Here is a 23,789-nt window from a genome sequence, read left to right as displayed (position 1 = left end):
GACATTCCGAAAACGGCATTTAGAACTCATGAGGGTCATTATGAATTTTTGGTCATGCCTTTTGGCCTTACCAATGCACCTTCAACATTTCAAGGTTTGATGAATTCAATTTTCAAACCATTCCTTAGAAAATTTGTGTTAGTATTTTTTGATGATATACTAATCTACAGCAAGTCTTGGAAGGATCATGTTGAACATGTTGACAAGGTGCTACAACTATTGGAGGAGAAACAATTATATGCAAAAAGATCCAAATGTTTCTTTGGAGTCCAGGAGGTGGAATATTTGGGTCATATTGTATCTCATGAAGGAGTTAAGGTAGACCCTAGCAAAATTAAAGCCATTAAGGAATGGAAAATCCCCACATCCATAAAGCATCTGCGAGGATTTCTTGGGTTGACAGGGTATTATCGCAAGTTTGTTAAGAATTATGGGAGAATAGCAGCACCTCTAACAACATTATTGAAGAAAGATGCATTTTCATGGACTCCGGAAGCAACAAAGGCCTTTGAACATCTTAAAGAGGCAATGTGCCAAGCACCGGTCTTAGCTACACCGGACTTCACAAAAACCTTTATTGTGGAATGTGATGCTTCAGGAAATGGAATTGGTGTTGTTCTAATGCAAGATGAAAGACCCATTGCTTTTGAAAGTCGTCCAATCAAGGGAAAGTTTTTAAGCAAAGCTATTTATGAGAAGGAAATGTTGGCAATACTCCATGCACTTAAGAAATGGCGACCCTACCTAATGGGAAGACACTTCAAGGTAAAAACGGATCATGATAGCCTTAAATACTTTTTAGAACAAAGATTATCCTCTGAAGAGCAACAAAAGTGGGTCACAAAGATGTTGGGTTATGACTTTGAAATCATCTACAAAAAAGGGAAGCAAAATGTGGTGGCAGATGCACTCTCAAGAAAGGATGAGGATGTGGAAGCATTGTTGTGCGCCATTTCTATTATCCAACCAGATTGGATAAACGAAGCAAGGGAGGAATGGAAGAATGACGAAGAAGTGTGGGCACTTATTCGAAAGCTACAACAAGATTCCAGTACGTCTGATACATTTAGCTGGAAAAATGATTCGTTATGGTACAAAGATCGCTTATACCTCTGTAAGAATTCCCAGCTAAAACAAAAGATTCTTATGGAATTGCACACTTCTCCCTTAGGAGGGCACTCAGGATTTTTAAAAACTTACCACAGGGTTAAGAAGGAATTTTTTTGGGATGGCCTTAAATCAGATATTCAAAAGTTTGTGGCGGAATGTTTGGTTTGCCAACAAAATAAAGTTGAAACAATTAAGACACCGGGTCTATTACAACCTTTATCCATTCCAAGCCAACGTTGGGAGGAGGTTTCAATGGATTTTATCACAGGTTTACCCAAGTCTGAGGGAAAGAGTGTCATCATGGTGGTAGTTGACAGACTTACCAAGTATGCACACTTTTGTGCATTATCACATCCATTTAAAGCCAGTACAGTTTCTACTGCATTTATGGAAACAATTCAAAAGCTACATGGAAACCCAAAGATTATTGTAAGTGACAGAGATCCCATTTTCACTGGAAATTTTTGGACAGAATTATTTTCTTGTCTTGGTACTCAGTTAGCTCATAGCTCATCTTATCATCCTCAATCTGATGGGCAAACTGAGATAGTAAACAAATGTTTGGAAGGATATCTTCGTTGCTTTGTATCTGATAAACAGACACAATGGGTCAAATGGTTGCCTCTGGCTGAATGGTGGTATAACACTTCCTTCCATACAGCAACAAAAATGACCCCATTTATGGCACTTTATGGGTATCAACCACCATCCATCACATCATATTTAAGAGAAAATTCTAAGGTTCAGGCAGTGGAACATCACATCGAACATCAACAACAAGTCCTCCAACTCTTAAAGGATAACCTCGTGTTGGCACAAAATAGAATGAAACAACAGGCAGATCAACATCGCAGTGAAAGAAGTTTTGATGTAGGTGATTGGGTATTCCTACGGCTACAACCATATAAGCAAATGTCCCTAAAGCAAGCTAAGAAGGATAATAAATTATCACCAAAGTATTATGGTCCGTACAAGGTGTTGCAAAAGATTGGTACTATGGCATACAAATTGGAGCTTCCTGCAGCTTCTCGATTGCACCCAGTTTTCCATGTTTCATGTTTAAAGAAGGTTATAGGCGACAAGCTCCCAGTTCAAACAATATTGCCAGAACTTGACGAGGAAGGAAAAATTATATTGGAACCGAAAGCAGTCACAGAAACAAGAACTCGACAGCTACGAAATCGATCAATTTCAGAGTATCTTATCAAGTGGAAGAACTTATCCGCTGAAGATTCCACATGGGAGGATGAGAATTTTATGCAGAAGTATCCAAAACTACTCAAGCGTTGAGGACAACACTTTTTTGAAGGAGAGGGGCATGTTGGGTCCCTATAATACTAGTGATTACCCCATTACTATTGTAGTTATACCCCTTATTTATATTGTTGTGCCCCTATTACCCCCATGTTGTTATTTATGTGCCCCATAGAATCCCTCTATTGTTATTTTTGTGGCTTTATATTATTATTGTTAGGTCGGCTGGATTATATTGTGACTCCTTAGACTCCTATATATAGAAAGGAGGTTTTGTCATTTGAATCATCCAAGAATTGTTCATTTATGTAATGTAAAGGAGGTTTCCCCCTCGAAGAGGCTGAATTCTAAGGCGTTGATCTATCTTTTCTATCTTTTCTTGAGCTGGTTTCATAACACAACCAGGTCCAAAGTGGAGTCATTGTCTAGCAAATGAAGCAGCAGTGGAGTTGCTATAATCAGTCTCCAAGTGGGATATTGTTGGGTGTGGAGCCTGATTATCTTCTTTATTCAGGGGTATCACCACATTGGACCCCAGTTTGTAATGTGGCGGCAACATCGTCCGTAATATTTGCGCTGCAAGAGGGGTCCAGGGGGGGGCAACAACGATATTTAAGAGCCCCTCCCCTAATGGGGGATCGGTGGTAGCGCCCCCGAAGCTAAAAATAGATGTAAAATTTCCTTGTAAAATGTTGTAATTTCGTAGTCAATCTAGGCCATCCATTAGGCAGAGATCTAACAATAGAAGTCATGTTTAATTTAGGGTTTTTTGCCCTAGAAGGAAACCCCTCACTATATATGATGGAATTGTATTGCGTCTATGTATATCAATATTCTGAGTGAGAAAGAGAGAGGATATTGTGTGAAATCGAAGAGGGAATTACATCGGATCTGCTGTAAGTTGTATCTCTTCAGTTTGTTAGATAATATAAAAGGAAGGACTGGTTGTTTCCCGTGGACGTAGCCCAAATTAGGTGAACCACGTATATCTGTGTCTTTCTTGTTTTATGTGTTCTCTGTGTTTATATTTTTACAATATATTTTATATGTTCCATTGCTCTATAATATATAATTTTTTAACACAGTGCTAGCCTGACAAGGCACGGTCCGGGGCAAGGCAGCCCTGACCGGCCGACGGGGACTAAAAACATGAGAAGTCTGGATGCATGATGAGATGAGTGCAAACAAGAGTGAATGATCATTCATGCAAACATCAGTTGTAGGATTCAAAAAATGGAAAAGCATGCATGTGTGTGAAGCAAGTCACCGCAATGGCGACCGTTCATGCAAAACAGTGTCATGCATGTGATAATAGTGAGATGCGAACGAAAACTGAAACGGTGCTTCGACAAGCTAACATGCATCAAAACAACAACAAGCGCTCACTGAAATCAAGCAGACAACATTCACACAAAGCGAAACGCAAAAAGCGACAGAAACGCAATGCAAGACATGAAAGGCGGGCTTACCCCAAAACTGCTGAACTGGATGTGCCGACGACTTCTAGATGCAGTGTGGGATGTCAAAGCTATAACGTCGATGTGAGGAATGAGCTATGCAATGCCCAATTGATGAGTTTTGATAAAATCGAGGTTGTGACGCGCATGCGAAAAATCTAGGAAAAGCGACACTTAGTGAGAGGTTTTTGAAATGATCCTTGCATGTAACCTCCAACTACTAAAAATAGATCCCTGAATCAAGGGATGCTTTTGCATGCTGCATTGGGAGAAGCATTCCATGTATGCAAATCAGTTTTTCTCTGTCCTAGAGGGAACCGGTCAACCCAACTACACATGCAACAATATGCTTAGCTGAGGGGAAAAATGCGCATTTCTGGGAGGGAGCAGGGCTGGCTGCGCAGAGGGATTGCGCAATTTCTGGGAAGAGCAGTTGACTGCTGCCCAAAATTGTGTAATTTCTAGGCTAAGCAACCCTTCTTGGAGGAATTGTGCAATTTTCTCAGTGAATAGTGACAGATAGATTTGCACAATTCTGGAGCCTAGTAGGCTGCCAGACAGAATTGCACAATTTCTGGATGGAAGGCTGGTTCCCCTTCAGAATTGTGCAATTTCTTAAGGGAGATGCTCAGCCTGCAGTTGGACCAAGTCCCAAGAAACAACCTGTGAGGGGGATGCAACAAGATTTAATGGACAGGCTATCATTTCGCAAGAAGATCACCGAAGCTTGTGTACTTGACAAGGCAAGACATGTTGTTGTGAAAGGTTGGTAGGGAGGCTCCAAAACGAAGCTAAGGAAAAATTTTGGAGGGTGGTTGTAGCCGCTACAACACACTCCTTCAATTGAAAGTATTGAAGAAAAGACAGTTATGTTGGGGCTCTTCTCCAATACAGTTTGTAATAAGGACTCTGGACAATCTTCATGGGAAGCAATGTACAAACTCTTTGAAGATGAAGGACCCAGGGTTACTCACAGGACAATAACTATTGAAGATTCTACTCCAGTTTCAAATACAACTTATAGCGATGCGGTGAATTCATTTTTACACAAAATTGTAGCCAGACCTAAAATTGTTCCCTATACCGATATGGTTCGGTGGGTTGTAGATAATTTGAGTATTGTTGACAAGCGAATTGTTACAAATAAGCACACAATCATTGGGTTTTTTGCTAGTGAGGACTTGCAAAGGATGTACCATCTACCTGAGCCACAATGAAAATATGATAAGAAATACATTGAGGCATTTCTTAAAGAGCATGAACATGCATCGAAGTCGATTAAAGGGTGGAGAAAGGATCCAAACAAACACAAGCGAGAAGAAAGTGGTAAGTATGTTGTAGATTCCCTCACTGATCCTTATTCTCATATAGATGTTATGATGTGTAGGCTTTATGCACAACCTAATGTACATAATTTCTTGACCAATGGGTACCTCTTATAGATGGGGCTTCAAAGGGGTTTATTTTTTATTGGGCTACTATACTTTCAGATAATTTAGTTGCCCATATCTTGGCTTTTAGGAGTAAACGTAAAGTTTTTGAGAACATAATCTCTCCTTTCTATATGAGTGCTTATATCATGGATGCTTTATGTTTTTCCATGGACTTTTCATCTATGGGTTGGAAGTGGACTCTGGAAGACCCAACCCCTATTCATATTTATCATGATATTCTTTGGGATTCCAAATATCAACAACATTTCTATAAAATATTCCATGGGGTCATGTTACCAACATATCAGGTTATCTTTGATAAAAGGGCTCCCCGAATGTCTCTAGAGGCTGAAACTGATCTTCTCCGAGTAGGGAATTGGTTTGGTGAAGAATCATTCACCTATATCAGGGTATATGAGAGTCTAGCCAATCCTCATGTGTTACCTCTATTCATTTCCAATAAACTTCTTACTATGGAGATAGTCTATCAAACTATGGGTAATGGTATTTCTAAATTCTTAAAGGAATCTAACAAAAATATGTGGCCTTCCTTTCCAGCCTAAGTTTGTATATATGCTTTAGATAACTATAAGCATGCACTGATTGAAATAAAGGCTATGCAGGATCTTGGTTTCCCTACTATGCCCAATAGACAATATGATCCTCATCAAGTAGTCAAAAAGATTACAATTGCATCAAGTATCAGATAGTTTTCTCATAAGCCTGATAAGTTTGGTGATTTGTTTGAGGGAGCTTCTTCTTATTCAATGGTTGCACAAAAAACAAGGGCAAAAATTAACTCCTGAGAAATGAGTCAGTTCACTCAATACAAGGTCTCTAAGCTAGCAAAACTTCTTATGGATTCATTACAGATTCCTCAAGAGAAGATTGTTCCTGATGATTTTGTAATTATTGGTTCTACACAATTTGTTGATCATTCTCAACCAAGAGAAACGATTGTTTCTTCTTCTTCTCAAGCAGAGGATTTTGTGCTTGATGCTAGGTTAGAAGAAATATGGGAAGAATACAATCAAGCTCTAAATTCTAAGGCTGATGAATCTTAGGTTGCTAAGACTCCTCCACAAATGAAAGTTCAAGACACTCTCAAGAACCCCGAACAAACTTCAGTAACAAAAAAGATTCCTGAGAAGCCTTTGGATAATAAAGATGTAGAAATCATATCGACATTCCCTTCTTTCGAGGTTGTTTTAAGGATCGAGAAGATTCCTCCACTAGATATTTTCTATAGCCCTCAGCACAAGGTTGTAGTAAAGAGAGAAAGAAAGAAAAGAAAACTTGACCAATCATAGGCACTAGTTCCTGGCAATGCATATTTTTAAGTGTTATGCAAAGGCTCTATAGCAACTCCTATAGAGGAATTGGGTAGGCTTACCCAGTTCACAGGTTCCTATGCATCAACTACTATTGACAAAGCCATGGAGGTTCAACAATTGCTAAAAGAGAAAGAAGAAATTATTTTTATGTTAGAGCAAAGAATTGAAACAGAAAAGAAAAAGATAACAAAGCATTGGTAGGTGAAAGTCACAGAGCTTCAGCACAGGTTCAACTCTCTTAGAGTCCAGTATTATGTTGATATACATGCCCGAGATTCGCAAATTCAAAAGCTGTAGAGAAGGATTGAACATTTGAGTGTCAATCCAGAATTGACCAATTTTAAGAAAGAGTCTAAGAAGTTGAAAACTCTTCTTGCCCAACAACATATTGTCTCTTGCAATAAATTGGCAATTATTCATGATTAGTGCAGGACAGCTAACTCCCTAGTAGACTAACTATTTGATATTAAAAATTACTTTGAAGATATAAAGGGGAAAATTGTTGGTTTCTTAACATGGTAGGAAAGTGCAAATGAAAGATTAGTCAATCTTCCCAAAATTGAAGAATCTCGTAAAGAAATTGTTTTCAATAGCTGGAAATTCACATTAGGTGTGCTAAAGCAGCAGTGTATCATATGCATGATATTTCAAGTAATATCATTGAAGCAGTCAACGATAATTTTTTCCAAGCTAATCTCATCTCGAGTTGTTCCGAGGGAGCGTTACCCGATATCAAACTACTGACTAAAATGTGGCAAGAATCCTCCAAAAAATAGGTTGAGACTGTCGATCAACTGACCAAGACCAACTTGGAGATCCATTGACAATTTTTAGTGAAACCACACATTGAGTGGCTTATGCTCCGATTCTTATCAAACACTACCACACAAATGTTGTCAGCGTTAAGAGATGCAATATTCACAAATAAAATGTGGATATAGCCCAAGTCTCCACCTGAATTAAAGAATATGATTGATATCTATGAGCTGCAACAGTGAATCAGAGACAATTTTCCTCCCAAGCATAGATAATATGTTATAACTTATTCCAAATATGTTCATTTAGTTTCTTTTAGTTGAGACCACTTGAAGTTGTTATTGTATTTTTTATCTTTGTCTTTTATTATGAGACTATAAATCCCCTCTCTCAAATAGGAGAAGGGGTTTTGAATTTTTGAAAAATAAAGCTTAAGTTGTAATATTGTAACTGAGGTTTTTCTTAATATAAAGTTAAACCATTGTCTCTCTATCATAAGCAGATCAATGATATATTAGGTACTATTATCCTTTTATTGTTATTTTGCTTAGATTAGAATGGAATTCAAATTTTGTTCATAATATTTGTGTTAAAGGAATCATTCATTATCACTATTGATGTGTTTGATTGAAATTATAAACTATATATGAACAACGATATCTCGGTATATGTGGCAAATTAACAAACTAATTTAATTAACTATAATTAAATTAGCTATGTTTCTCTGCGCTTACTTCATAGTTACATGATGATCTACATTGTTGTGATAATTGTGAAATATTTATGATCACATATATCAACAGCGTACTCGAGATAATTAATAGTATGTTAATCTTTATTTTAGTTTCTAGTTATATTAGAGCATTATATTTTTATTAAATCCATTTCATATAAGTTTTATAGAAAGGGAAATTGGTCCCATAATTTCAGTGGGAGCCATCATCCCAAACATAAAAGGATTTGTTCTAAGGTCCCGACCGAGTGGTTTCCCTCAATGTTGATGCAATCATTCAGGATTACCAACAGGTGTCCATGCAAGTTAAGCACAGATGGCATCCTTTGTCAATGTGTGTTAAAACATGAAAGGCCCTTGATATTGTCAGAAGCACTTGAAGGAGTTGCAGGAGGTTACTATGCAGGGAAGGCTACCGTGAAAAATATGTTGTGTGCAAGACTCTAGTGGCCCACTCTCCATAAGGATGCCAAAGAATTTTGTCATAGCTACGAAATATGCTAGAGAGTTGGGAAACCATCCAAGAGAGATGAGACGCCACTATTTCCACAAGTAATATTACAAGCATTTGACAAGTGGGCAGTTGATTTCATTGGAATTACCAATCCACCAGTAAGGAGATCAAGATCAAGATATATAATCACTACAACAAATTACCTTACCAAATGGGTTGAGGAAAAACTTGTCAGAGATTACACATAGAGACAGTTGCACGATTTCTATTTGAAAATGTATTCACAAGGTTTGAATGTCCTAAAATATTGATGAGTGATCAAGGTACTCACTTTCTAAATAAGACAATTTCTACCCTGACAGAAGTATTTCAAATTTATCATCAGAAGAGTACCCCTTATCATCCTCAAACTAATGGCGTTGTTGAAGCTTTCAACAAGATATTGGAGAATAATTTGACAAAAGTATGTAATGTAAAGAAAGATGATTGGTAGCTAAGAATTCTAGTAGGTCTATGGGCATATAGGACCACCTATAAGAAATTGACAAGACAAACACCATTCAGATTAGTATATGGACAAGAAGCAATGATACCTATGGAGTTCCTAGTACCAAGTTTGTGCATTACTTCCACAACAAACCTAATTGATTCAGGTGTAGTAGAAATTAGATTTTCAAAGCTACTACAACTAGAGGAAGATTGTGCAGTAGTAGGATTTCATCAAAATGTACAAAAAGCATGTAAGAAATCCTAGCATGATAGGTGCATAAGGCAAAAAAAGTTTCACCCATGAAATTTGGTTTTGTTGTGTGGCTATAAGTTTTTTAAGCATCCGGGGAAAGTTTCAAATGCATTGGTTGGGCCCACATACAATCAAGTGTGTGACAAGCATAGGAGTTGTCCAATTAGAAAAACTTAATGGGGAACCTATAGAGGGTTTTGTTAATGAAAGTCGGTTGAAACTCTATTGTAGTAGTTAACCTTTCGCATAGTAAGGATGCCAATGCAATTTTTTAAAAAGAAATGGGGGGGTGGGGAAGGGGGGGGAGAGGGGAGAGAGAATATAAAAATAAAAAGTTTTATATATTGTCAAAGGAAAGGATCATGTAGATAAGACAAAAAATCACAAAATTGCACAAATCTTCCAAAGTGACAGACAACTATTAGACACTAACATGATGGAAAAAGCAGGAAGGGTAAAAATGGACAAGTGTTGGAAAATGTTAGTATAAAAAATGTAGGATTGACAGTGGGCAACATAATGGTTGAAAATCCAATCCATTATTAATAGATTGAATATAGTTTAATAAACATTTTAGATACAAAACCATTGTAGATTGACGTAATTGATAAGAGTTGTTGCTGACAAGACACCACCTACTCAAGTCTATGCACCAACGCAAGATCCACTTGTCAAAGTAAATCCGACAGGATATTGGATCACATCTGAAAAGTCTGGTATTATGATGACTAGAAAACCATGTAGTATGACAGGGAGGCATAAATTGTTTAAACTTAGTTGAATGGGCTTATTTTGTTTAAGGCATTTAGAGAATTGTGAGAAGGCCCAAGCTGTGAAACAAACCCCAATTGCAGAGCTGAAAACCAGAAGGGTGACCACAATGACAACCCCCAAAGGAGGAGCCTCTATAGCCAAAAGGAAAACAAGGAATAAGACACCAGGGGTGCCTCTACCCCCTAAGGAGACAGTGGCATTAGAATCAATACCGGTAGCAGGATCCATTGGGCCACTAATAGGGAAATTTCTAAGAGCATACGTGCCACCAAGAAAATCCAACGCATCACTAATCCATATCAAGAAGGATCTGAAATATCAAATAGTGACATCATTCATTCCACCAACAATGATCACAGAGGGCAGTATGATCAACGCAGTAGAGAGCTTAAAGTATTCCAAACATGATATTATAGACACAGAAATTTCTATAGCTTGCTCTAGACAAATAACTCCATATTGTCACAAGCCCAGATGACCTGGTCGTCACAGTGGAGCTGCAGGAGTGGGCGCGTGGTATCTTAAACTTGTTAGAAATTCCAGATTTTGGTCATAGTGTAGAAATCAATATGTGTCAAATGCTTATTAAGATTTGTCCACAGAGGTTTCCTTTGGTTGGACCAATCAACATCCATAAACACTAGACTTATCACACACATTACAAGATTACCAACGATAGGGGTGAACCCAAAGCCATTCTTCTCAGATAAATGTAGGGAAAAATCTCTGGTCGAGGAGGTCAAAGAAAAATATAGCACACACGGTGGTGTGCGTGGATTCGACGTCCCCAGTATCAATTAGGATGGTGAAATTTCATTGCAGGTCATTGGGTGTAAGCTCCTAAGGAAATGTCGCAAGAACCAAGTGCTAGAAGGAGTCACACCAACAACGACAACGTTTGCAATAGGGGTCTAGATGAACTGGGCCATGTTTTTACTTAACCAATTTTTTATTGATTGTCAAGAAGCGCAAGACAACAACACAGAGTTCCACTATGTGTGGCTCCTAATATTGATCGCACTTGTTGCATGGAGGGAACATGAGGAGACACAATTCTTGGAAGTGACAAACAAACCTTTCTTTGCGCATTAGTATGCCCCCTTGTGGCACACTACGAAAAAAAAATAGTAGGATAATAATCTCACTTTTGTAGGAATTTACAGGGTAAGTTCCTCAGACAAAACACCAAAGGACACCGCTCACAACCAGATCGCAGATCAATACACCAGTATTTTTACGTGGTTAAAACCCTCAAAGAGGGAAACAGTCCACGGCCTGAGCCAACGCGGCCACTTCAGGAAATTTATTAATAAAAGAATGAAAATTTACATATGTTTCTCTCATGCACGGATTACCCTACAAATGACCCTCCATGCGCTTTAAATAGAAATCATGGACCAATCGGGTGTCAAGCCACGGATCAAGTGTCGGTAATACCGAGGAGAGAATGAACTGTCGGATCACTACATATCGTGACCGTCGGATTGTAAGTTACAAAATGTACAACGGTAAAGAAACACACTTTACCTAACTCTATACCTAACTCTATACTAGACCAAGTTGTACTTAACTATTTCCTATGTGTCGGAATATCCTAACATCCCCCCTTAAGAACAACTTGGGATAGGATTGAAGGATTTACAAATATGACACAATAGGAGAAGGAAGGAGGCACTAGAGCCTATCCCCCCTTAGTGACAACTTCCTGAACTCCAACCATAAATCGAAGTTTAGTGAACTTCGCCTCTGTGAGAGCCTTTGTAAAGATGTCTGCAACTTGATCATCTGTTGAACAATATTGCACTTCAAGAACATGGTCATGAATGAGCTTTCTGATGAATTGCATGTGCAGTTCAATGTGTTTGCTGCGTTGATGTTGGACTGGATCTTTGCATAGCTGAATGGCACTTTGATTATCACGCCAAAGTGTAGTCGGATGCTGCTGCTCAAAGCCAAACTCTGACAGGATCTGACGAAGCCACAAGGCTTCCTTACTAGCTTCTACGGCACCACGATACTCTGCTTCTGCTGATGAAAGAGAAATGGCACCTTGTTTCTTGCAAGCCCATGTAATAGGTCCTGAACCAAGAGTGAACACATAACCGGCAGTAGACTTCCGATCATCAGGGTCACCAGCCCAATCAGAATCAGTGAAACCAACCAATAGAGGAGATCCTTCGGCACTGTAATGAATCCCAAACTGAACTGTACCTCGAACATAATGAAGTATTCTTTTAGCTGCTTTCCAATGACATTCACGGGGGTTTTGCATGAACCGAGCAACAAGGCCAACAACAAAGGAAAGGTCAGGACGAGTATGGGTTAGATACAAAAGTTTTCCTACAAGTTGACGGTATAAGGTAGCATCAACTTCAGGAGAAGTACAAGTGACTGAAAGTTTGACTCCAGACTGAAAGGGAGAAGGGGATGGCTTACAGTCTTCCATGTGAAAATGGCGTAGAATATCACAGGCATACTTGGATTGGGAAAGAGAAATACCCTCCTTGGATTGCAAGACTTGAAGACCGAGAAAATAGTGTAAGTGTCCTAAGTCTGTCATTTCAAATTTCCTTTTAAGGTTAGACTTCACATGGTTTATAAGGTTGGGATCACTACCAGTAAGGATAAGATCATCAACATAAAGAACAAGGATGATAAGAAAGTTGCCCACTTTCTTGGTGTAGACAGTATTGTCAGAATGACACCTAGAAAAGCCAGATTCTAAAAGAAAGCTATCCATTTTGGCATACCAAGCCCGAGGAGCTTGCTTGAGACCATAAAGGGATTTCTTAAGTCGACATACAAGGCTGGAGTCTGTTTGTATGAAGCCAATGGGTTGTTCCATATAAATTTCTTCATGCAAGTCCCCATGCAAGAAGGCGGATTTAACATCCATCTGATGGACTTCCCATTTGAAAGAGGCAGCAAGGGAAAGAACAAGGCGGATAGAGTTCGTTTTGGCAACAGGGGAGAAGGTTTCAGTGTAGCCAATGCCTTCAACCTGTGAAAAACCTTTAGCAACAAGACGAGCTTTATGTTTATCAACTTTCCCATCTGGTCCATACTTGGTTCTGTAAACCCATTTGCATCTAACAAGTTTTCGTCCCTTTGGTAGAGGAACAAGATCCCATGTATCATTTGCCAATAATGAATGATATTCTTCATTCATAGCTGCTTCCCAATCTGGATGGCCTGAAGCTTCTGCAAAGGTGTCATGATCATAATTTACTGGAGCTTGAGCCAGTAAAGAAGAGGCTCTCTCGAACTGAGAACGTGTGTGTCGCTGATCTGTAGGATCACCAGCAAGATCACCTGTTGCATCTCGAGTAGCACGAACCCATTTTGGAAGCTCAGGAGCTGAAGGAGGATCCTGAGATGGTGGGGGAGGATTGTCATCCTCACTTTCATCATCTGAAGAAGAAATGTTTTCAAAGGTAGAAGAGATAGGGAGAGGTGGCACATCCGTCGGACTAGGCTCGCAGGCCGATATATTTTCATCAAATTTTACATCTCTTCTAATGATAACATTTTTGGACTTAAATGGAATAAGTCTATAGCCTTTGACATCTTTAGAATATCCAACAAAAGTACATTTTTCACTCTTAGGTTCTAAAGCTTTATGCTTTTCATCTGGAATATGGGCCCACGCTTCACTTCCAAAAACACGAAAGTGACTTACATCTGGTTTGATTGAGCTCCATGCTTCTTTTGCAGTGATATTCTTTAAAGCCTTAGTAGGAGTGCGATTTATTATGTAATTTGCACAGTTAATTGCTTCTGCCCAAAAACTAAGACCAAGTCCTTTAGATTGTAGCATACAATTAGCCATTTCCTTTAAGGTGCGATTCTTCCTTTCAGCTACACCATTTTGTTGTGGAGTATATGGAACAGTATGTTGCATTTGAATTCCATTCTCAGTGCAATAGTTGATGAATGTGTTTTTAACATATTCTCCGCCATTATCAGATCTTAACTTAAGAATTTGATGTCCAGATTGTTTTTCAACAAAGGCCTTGAAGGCCAAAAAAGTGTTAAATACTTCACTCTTGAGTTTTAAGAAGTATACCCAAGTGCGTCTGGAGAAATCATCAATGAAAGTTAAGAAATACTTGCAACTAGAGAATGACACAACTGGAAGTGGACCACATAAATCACTATGCACAAGTTGTAAAGGGGCTGAGGCGTGCCAAGAGGCACGTTTTTGAAAACTATCCCGATGATGTTTTCCGAGTACACATCCGGAACAAACACCATCTCTGCGAGATACCATAGGAAGACCTGTCACCATATTTTCTTTACATAGATGCTGAAGGGAGCGATAGTTTAAGTGACCAAATCGCTCATGCCAAAGTTTGCTCACTTCATCGTTATGAGCAACAAATAGTGAGGGAAGATTTGATGACCCAAAGTTGTGAAACTTATACAATCTTGTAGAATCATCAGCAATGTCAGTAGCCAAAATCTGTTTAGGATCTCTTAAGTCCTTGATTACAACATCATGAGGTGAAAATTCAACGATTTTACCTTCACCTGAATGAGTTATCTGATATACAGATAGAAGGTTGCAGGATAAGGTTGGAACACATAATACATCATTAAACTGACCATTGTCTAGATGAACAGTTCCAGTCCCTACAACATTAAGAGATCTATCACCAACATATATATTTTTGGTGTTACAATCATTTAAAGAAGAAAACATGGCTTTGTTTTTGGCCATGTGATAAGAAGCTCCAAAATCAATGAGCCACTCATGAGAATGAGAAGAAGAAGATACATTTAATGCATAGCCAGACTGAGATGCTTGACAACCACATGCAGAAAGTGCCATTCCTGAAGATGAAGTTGAAGTTGAAGATTGCCCCAAATGGATGTTATGCTTCTTCATTGCTGCTTCCAAGGCTTCCATCTTCTTAAAGCATTTTGATTCTAAGTGGCCATCTCGATTACAAAAATTGCAATGACTATCAGTCTTCTTCCCTTTGTTTTTATTTGTCTTATCATTTTGTTGAAATGATTTTTCATTTTGGGGCTGAAATTGCTTAGGAGCCTTGCTTGGTTTAGGACCATTCTTTTTAGGATATGACTTCTTAGGATTCTTTGAATTTGGTTGTTGCTGGGCGGCTAACGCTTTCTTGGAAGAGTTTCCAAGATTAAGAAGACCAAGGTGTAAGAGTTTTTCTTGTTCTCTTATTAAAGAATCACAAAAAGAGTCAAAGGAAGGAGACTTGTAGTTTGTTCCTTGAGAAATGAAGGCTTCTCTTGTAGAATGGAAGGTGGAAACAAACACAGAGTAGGCTGGTCCCAACTTTGTAAGAATGGAATAGATAAGGTTACTATCTTCTTTCTTAACTTTAACACCTTCCAAGAGATATCTAAGGGTCTTGAACTTGGACAAGAAATCTTCAATGCAAGAAAAATTATTAGGGTCCAATGTAAGCAACTCATTTTCAAGTTGATGGGCTCTAAGTTCATTTTTAATCCCAAAAACTTTATTGATTTGTTTCATTGCTTCATCAAGAGTATCAAGTTCTGCAATATGGAATCTAAGATCTGGAGAAATAGACATCCCTATCAATCCACGTGCTTGATCTTGCATATTTTCCCATTTAGCAGCCTTATCTTCATCCTTCAGTTTCTTTTCTTGGCCTGAGGCTATTCTGTAGAGACCTTTACTTCTAAGTAAATCCTCAATGTAGGCCAACCATTGGAAGTAGTTGGTGCTGTCAAGGGTAACTTGGTATTGACTTTCCATTTCAACGGAAACTGAAGCTAAAGATGTTGAAACTAAGTGTTTCAATGGATAGATCTCGAAAAATTAGGCTGGTTTAAAAAAAACGGCTCTGAAAACGGCTTCCGGATGAAGAAGTTATGGCTTTTTGAAAAAACGTTGTTGAAGTTGCCGACGAGGTGCGGGAATGTGCGGAAATGAAAAAGTCCGCCCCCACAAAATGGAGACTTGAACCCAAGACCTCTACTCTCTTAGAATAGCTTTGAACCAATTGAACTATACAAAAAATTTGAGAGAGAGAGGGGGGGGTTGATGCTTTGGGTTGCGTGCTTGCTTTGAGAAGGTTCTTTTTCCCTACAAAACAAAAAACACAAAACCCAACACGAACATGCAAAGAAAACGAACCTTACGGCTCGAAGTTAGCTTTAGCCGAAAAACTAAATATTTTCAAAAATGAACCTTGCGGCTCAAAGTTAGCTTTGGCCGAAAACTAAATATTTTCCTCAATGTTTCTGATTTTCCCAGATCACCCTAAGGCGCAGAGAAAAGAGCATACGCATGAGAAAAATCCTTCCTTTCTGTTTCTGATTTGCCCAGATCGCACAGAGTCGCAGGGCAAAGAGCATACGCAGAAATGAAAGGTATAGATCCGGTAATAAAAAAGCTAAATAAACCGAAACCGAAATAAACAGAGAGAAAATAACAGTAAACTGCAAATAAACACTGTATACCTCCAGATCTTAAAAATGACGCAGCTAGGGCTACCGGAAACCTTTTCGCGTGAAACGAAAGGGGTTCCTCACTGAAACAGATGCTCCCAACACAACAGAGCAGTCCTCTCGGCCCGAAAGCAGTCAGAAACAGCAGATCTAGGAAACAGCAGTCGGATGCAGTTCTACCGGCTTCAGATTTGGATCACCAACGGACGCGGCCCTCAAATAGCTCTGATACCATGTAGGAATTTACAGGGTAAGTTCCTCAGACAGAACACCAAAGGACACCGCTCACAACCAGATCGCAGATCAATACACCAGTATTTTGACGTGGTTAAAACCCTCAAAGAGGGAAACAGTCCACAGCCTGAGCCAACGCGGCCACTTCAGGCAATTTATTAATAAAAGAATGAAAATTTACATATGTTTCTCTCATGCACGGATTACCCTACAAATGACCCTCCATGCGCTTTAAATAGAATCATGGACCAATCGGATGTCAAGCCACGGATCAAGTGTCGGTAATACCGAGGAGAGAATGAACCGTCGGATCACTACATATCGTGACCGTCGGATTGTAAGTTACAAAATGTACAACGGTAAAGAAACACACTTTACCTAACTCTATACCTAACTCTATACTAGACCAAGTTGTACTTAACTATTTCCTATGTGTCGGAATATCCTAACAATTTTTAATGTGTACAAGGAGGGGGTTCAACAAGAAATTGAACACACACTACACATACCACCTCAAACAGTAGAAGCATTACAAGGGGATCACATGCTTTAAGGCGACCCCACACTTTATGTACATATCGCTGAGACAAGATCTAGTAAAGCAATGGTTGTAAAGCCGCTAAAGGATGATAGGTAATGAAGTCAACAATATAATCAATGATTGGGATGCACAATGGAAGGTCCCAGTGACAAAGACAGAGAATCCAGAGAACATAGAAAGTAGCAACAAACAATTACTTCACAAGTTTGTGCAGCAAACTGAGCAAGGGAATAGCACAAAAGACACTCAAGGGGAAGATATTGCGTAGGTCAAGGAGAAGAGGAAGCAGACACAGACAATAATAAGGACCTATTGTGCACAGCTAAAGAGGAAAGCAACCAAGCCAAGGGTCACCCAAGTCCAGTTATTTTCTAATGACGACTTGGAGAGAAATGAAAGACAAAATAAAAGAGCTAATGGAAAGAGTCACGCAATAACAACAACTAATACAAGTGAAGACACAAGAATAGTTGGAGCAGTTGTGACAATTGTTAGATTGAATCAGATTGTCCATGATGCAACCAACAAGGACAAAGCCAACATAGGCTCGAAATGTGCCCATAATAATAGAACTGAGGCAGACATTATCCCAACCATCAACAACGTCAGCAGACCGTTTTGCACTACAGATATCACCAAGGGCGATGGAATTTTCAATCAAAGACATGCAACGGTGCACAAAAGAACTAAGTCATGTAGAACTAATCTTATCACAATTATCATGGGATAGTTTACATTAGTTACAGTTAAGTGTGACACAGGAAATATAATTCCACGCAGCAACAACAACAATACAGTTGACATGATTGTCAACATCAAAAGAGGTGGTGCAAGCAGAGAAGATGCAATTATTAGCAGATAAGGAGCAAGTGGAGCAAAGAGAAGCAAACCTAAGGAAGGCGATGGAGGAGGTGTACAACAACCTCTTGGAGGCCCCATGGAGGTGGACACACTAACAGAGGGGAAAGTAATAAGGATTGGCAAAGCCATTCAAGGCCTCAAAGCAAAAGTTGTAAAGTTGGAGATGCAAATGACGTCAAGCACTCCACTAAAAGAGCGAGAGAGAAGGGGGAAAGAGCATAATGCAACCAATTTTATGAAGGCAGCATGCAAGTATGAACAAGGATGCTAGAAAGTGAATGACTAAAAGAAGTGGCATAGAGAATTCAAACTGCGCAGAAAAAGATACAAAACTTAAGGATAATTTGAATACCTTGTCACTACATGAGTGAAGGATGCAATGATGGAGAGTGTGTCGCTAATAAGACAAATCAAGCAGATGAGAGCTGACCACCATATGTTAGCACAGGAGATTGAAAGTTTGCTGGATGAGTCACTAGAAGTCATAGATGATATTGGCACAACACACCAAATAGTAAAGTAAGCAGTAGAAGAAGGGGAGGAAAAGCTAAAATCTCATGTCATGGTAGAGGTCACAAACCAAATTTTGGTGCACACAAAAGAAGTAAAGGGGAAGGTCGATACTACAAGATAGACATTCAAAATTTTTGTTGGGATGACGAAAAAAAATGCTTTTAGTAGAACAACTGAAAGACTGAGTGGCTTGAGGATGAGGTAGAAGTGAGTGTTAGGGATTTGTTGGAGCCGTATTTTGGGTATAAGTTTTGGGACCTATTCAAAGGATTACTATATAGAAGGGTACTATGCAGGAAGGTTAGCCAAGGGTCAACACGCAAGACTACAAAGAATAAGGAAAGTCGTTAGGCTTATGTTGTATGTTTTTTCCCACAGTAATATTTACCGTCCATAGTAAAAAGAGGTTTTTTATCAAGAGATCAATGTCGCAAAGTAAAGGAGATGTTGTTGATGTTAATCCTATATGTATTGTTTAAGCCTTACACTGTAATGAGGAATAAAATAGATTGGTCAGATGTGATAAGCATGTTTGTAATGAAGACTTCACAGTTATAGAATGACCTATTTGGCTTATATGATGTATTTTTGTGTAGTATGTGTTGTTTTTTCTATCTTCATGTTATAATTTTGTAAGATGGTCATGGATAATGGGTTTATTGCACAAAACTAGGGTATACCCTAATTCCTTTTTCTAAGCACTAGCAAGTAATTACATAAGGAATATAGTAATGATAGTGTAAAAATTCCATCTCCTTCATCATTGTAGAATTGTCCTAGTTCCTGCAATCCACATAGATGCCTCGGGTGTAACTTCACATGCTCATATGTGTTGCCAAAAGGGCCAATGTTTGTGGGGCATTGTTGGCAAAATCATTTGAACCTAGGTTCGCCCTCAATGTGCTAACATTGCTATTTTAATAGCACCACTTTCATTTCAAGGAGTTTTTTTGGTGTTTTTTACCCAAAAAGTAAGGGTTTCAGTGCTTTTCTTGAGGTCACAATTTTGATCAAGTGAATCATTACATTTGTGGTTAGGGCCAGTTGACCCCTTTGTTTCATTTTAGGGAATGTTGCACAACATGATAGACAATGTGCCACTAGTAATATTTTGACCATGTATGATAAGTTCATTCAGGTAATAGCACCACAAAAGGAACATAATCATTTTGCAACTAAGGTTGGATGATAGTTAATGCATAATGGATTGTATTTATTTAGCCAACTAGGTTAGTTAGTTCTTGAGATAGTCACCCTTAGCAAAAAATAAATATTGCATATGTACATCCTTTAGGGTTATGGGAAAATGAATAATCATTGTGGGTAGGTTTGATAGAGTGTCTAAGTACAAATTGGAGATTGTACAATCGTGAAGGCCCACATTCCTATTGCAGGTTAACACTGTAACGGTTATGCTTTAGTTAATAAATGTAAGACCCCCCTTATTAATTTAGTTATGTTGTGTATATGATATAATGCATTTTGTCATTATACATTTATATGAATAATGAATATGTTTATAAGAAGGCTTCTTCTCTGTGGAGGATAAGATAAAGTTTTATGGTAAATGGATCAAAACTTAAAGAAAAAATCACACTTCACCCTGAAACATGCCCATTTATTCTTAAATTGTCTCAATTGTGCTTTACTCAGATTAAATATGTCATCGCACTAAATGACAACAAAGCACTTTATTGAATTTCCAATAAAATCTTTGGATCTCGAACAAAAAACCAACCATCATTATTAAAAAAAAAACAAAACCAACAATTATTATAAAAACCAGGGAAAAAAAGTTTACTACAAAATAAAACAACTCCATAAACCATTAACCAACTTAAATGCAAGATTGAAAAAGCCAACTGCAACGATTATTTATTAATTAGGCTAGCAACAACATCCAATAATAATTTCAAAATAGATACAAGTTCTCAGTGACAACAATAACTAAATTAAACATTGATTTAAATAAAAATCTAAAATAGGAAAGCGCTGGAGAAATCCAATCCAATGAAAGACAACACCAACCTGGGGGAGGACATGTTACAAGAAAAAAATTAACTAGTTGGAAACATGACCATCATTGTAAACAGCCTCCTCTGCAAGAGGAATATGTGGGGTAGAACCTCACTGAAGGTTACGGCTGTGAAGCTGTAGGCTTCTGTAGGTTAAGAAGACTTACCTGGGCTAATAAACAGCATCGTGACAATTGAATAATAAATGCTTTTGGCAGCAGGTAGTATCACCCAAAATGACTGGTCATGTGGGTCAAAAATATTCAAGATCAAAAACTGGTGGAATATTATTCATATGAAATAATTTTTATCTTAATTTGATTGTGTTTGTTTGTACTAACTTCTGAGGTGTTATCTAAATAATAGAATTTTGGATCATTACAAAAAGATTCTGTGTGTTCTACTTGAATGTGGAATCATTATAACAGTAGCAGCTACTTGTATTTATGGTTAATAATAGTATTAGAGAGTTCTCTGTTTTTGTGTACACAAGCAATGACCATTCCAAAGGGCCCTCTTTGATGCAAGCGATTAATCAAGGATGTTGTTTTTCATTTTTCAAAAAAACTGGGTTCAACCATCTCTCGTAACATATATTGACTTCCATGGACTTTCACCAAACGTGAAGCAAAATAAAAATATATTGATATGTTATATGTCAATGAGATCATAATATATCTGCATTTAGTTTCACCTTAAGCTCTGAATTTAAGGAGAGATGGATAACCCACAAACTGGTTTCTAAAATATCAATTATACCGTACCAAAACAACGAAATTATGAATATTAAGATATTGCAACTTATCTTGGCCTTAGTGTTAGGATTATAAAACAATGAGAGAAGTGGATATGTTTAAAGACACGGTTGCTTGATTTTAATAGTCACAAAAAAATTAGCACTGATTTTGACGGTAGGGTTAGGTTAAGATTATAAAACATTTAGAGAAGTGGAGGTGTCTAAAAATACCGTTGATTGATTGATTTTAATAGTGACTAAGAAAAATTAGAATTGATTTTGTTGAGTTTTTAAATTAGAGAATAATACATAATTCAAACTTAACCTAGTCAAATTTATCCGAACCACCTTAACACAAGCTGTTTTTTCAATCATTTTAGAATGTCACCCAAAACTTAGAAATGTACTGAATGCTGTCTGAAACTTTTTAAAATGTTCAAAAAGAAACCTCGGTGAATCAAAACTGCATCAGAAGACATCTAATGTTTTTATAGATATAACAAAGCTAAGACTCGTGGAGCATTAAATGGAAGACAGAAGAACATCAACTACAGTCCAAGGCCATGTCATTCAATTTCTTGATATCAAATAAGTTAACCTGAGATGTATCTGTGTTATTCATGGGACTAACTAATATTTTAACTTCAATGTATTTCGACCAGCTATGTTCTCTGATTCAAAAGTACAGAATAGATCTAACCTCTATTAACATTCGATTTATATACATTATATTCACTAAAATGCCAAACAGTGATACATTTTGATATGCTCAAAACTCAGAATTTAGAAAAGTAAAAAACTCAAGGAGCCGACAGTTGTGGAACTGTGCCAGTTAGCTGAGTCGAAACATTGCACCAAATGTTGTAATCCCTTATAATTCTGGAAGACAATTCTCTCTCCATGGCCCCTAAAATTCGATCTAAGATACCATTTCCAACAGGGAGAACGATATAATCTGGCATCAGAGAGAAGGGTAATGGAAGATTCGCATCTAACGCCATTGTAACCCAACCTCTGAAGCTGGGAGTCTGCTCACTTTCTAAAACCGAAGATGACTCCCTGTGTACAAGAAGCTCTCCTTGCAAATTAAATTGGAAATCGAATCCATTATTCTGACCTGGAAGGCCTTTTAGATCTAAAATCAATCTATTGGATGCTAATTGGAGGGAGTTGTTTGCGTGTAAAACCCTGCAACGCAGATTTTTCACAGAAATAGCTTACAATAATTCCAAATTTGAAAAGAACCCCATGTAGATATTAGATTTGGTCGTTTTCAAAAGATGAAAAAACAAAGAAATTGAAACTGGGTGTTGTCTAAGAAGCTTTTAAACATGAATCAACTCACTTGACATCACAGAAGGGGATGGCCGTAACGGTGAAGAATGTGACAGGCCTCAGACGAGCTCGCCAGAAATTGTCACCCAAATAGTTAACCCTCGAAGAATCTGGAAATGTAATCTTCACTATCCTCTCTGTTTCTTTTATATAATCTTCTCCTTTCCTAGCTCCTTGTCTGAACGGAACATCCATCCTTCTCTTTGCTTGAAACTGTACCAGTTGAGCTCTGACAATGCTGCTGCTTTTTTGGGGATTTCTTCTCATCATCATCTTCTTAAAAGTAAGATAAGAAGATACAGTCCACACATTCTGCAGATTCGAATTCATGTTTATCTTACCAGAACCGGAGGCGGTCATGGCAGGCGGAGATGCCATTTGATGAAGTCTACCAGAGCCCTGGTGTGAGCCTTCTGTAAACTTTTAGCGCTCTTTAAATGTATTGTACGGGCATCCATTACAACTCACCTGTTCCTGTTATCGTTGGATGTGTAACTACGATAGACATTACAAGTAACTTTTCCTGTTTGATTTATTTATTATTACTCTTTTTTGGGTTCGTTTTGGGTTTCTTTCATAAGTGTTTGGCGATATGAAAGTTTTTGGTTTTTATAAGGAATATGGTGATATGACTTTGGGTGATATTATAATTTTTTTTAATAAATTTATATTTTTAAATATATAAATAAATTTAATATTTTAATTTTATTATAAATTTTTAAAAGTATAATTTTTACACTTTTTAATCAATAAAATTATAAAAAAATATATTAAGAAACAACAGACTTTTAAACTACCCTCGTGTCATATTTTAACTTAAAAATTTTATGGTTGTTTTCAGTTAAGTAGCATTGAAAAAGATTTTCGTATTTTCAATTTTTTATCATTTTTAATTTTTTAAATTCAATTAAATATAACATGATGATGATGATGGTTAACGTCCCCTGAGACCAAACATTGGTCTATCGGACTTAAAAACAAATTATTTAATTTGATTTAAGATTTTATTCCTATGCTCAAAAAGCTTGGAGAGAAGCCTTCCAAGCTCACTATAATT

At 37.8% G+C, this 23,789-nt stretch overlaps 1 protein-coding gene across 1 annotated transcript; it reads right to left on the bottom strand.

Annotated features, from left to right (window-relative positions):
• Positions 1-21,946: 21,946 nt before the first annotated feature.
• Positions 21,947-23,300, bottom strand: LOC149257461 (uncharacterized). Its single transcript, XM_089369810.1, has 2 exons — positions 22,743-23,300; positions 21,947-22,585 (listed from the first exon to the last, which is right to left on the bottom strand). Exons 1-2 carry the CDS (start codon positions 23,108-23,110, stop codon positions 22,198-22,200), a joined length of 756 nt encoding a protein of 251 aa, XP_089225936.1. The 5' UTR covers positions 23,111-23,300; the 3' UTR covers positions 21,947-22,197.
• Between the last annotated feature and the right edge of the window lie 489 nt (positions 23,301-23,789).

This window comes from Pinus tabuliformis, chromosome 6 (genome assembly GCF_031772625.1).
Source record: "Pinus tabuliformis cultivar Carrire ecotype Pingquan chromosome 6, CPIR1, whole genome shotgun sequence".
Classification (NCBI taxonomy): Eukaryota; Viridiplantae; Streptophyta; class Pinopsida; order Pinales; family Pinaceae; genus Pinus; species Pinus tabuliformis.
Note: the sequence above shows the minus strand (reverse complement) of the source record. Positions and strands in the feature narration are given on the sequence as shown.

Excerpts from the sequence above, each read along its gene's own strand:
- LOC149257461 (XM_089369810.1), bottom strand. The coding sequence starts at position 23,110 with ATGGCATCTCCGCCTGCCATGACCGCCTCCGGTTCTGGTAAGATAAAC. Across the intron at positions 22,586-22,742 it reads ATCCCCTTCTGTGATGTCAA|GGTTTTACACGCAAACAACT; the intron begins GTGAGTTGATTC and ends TCTGCGTTGCAG.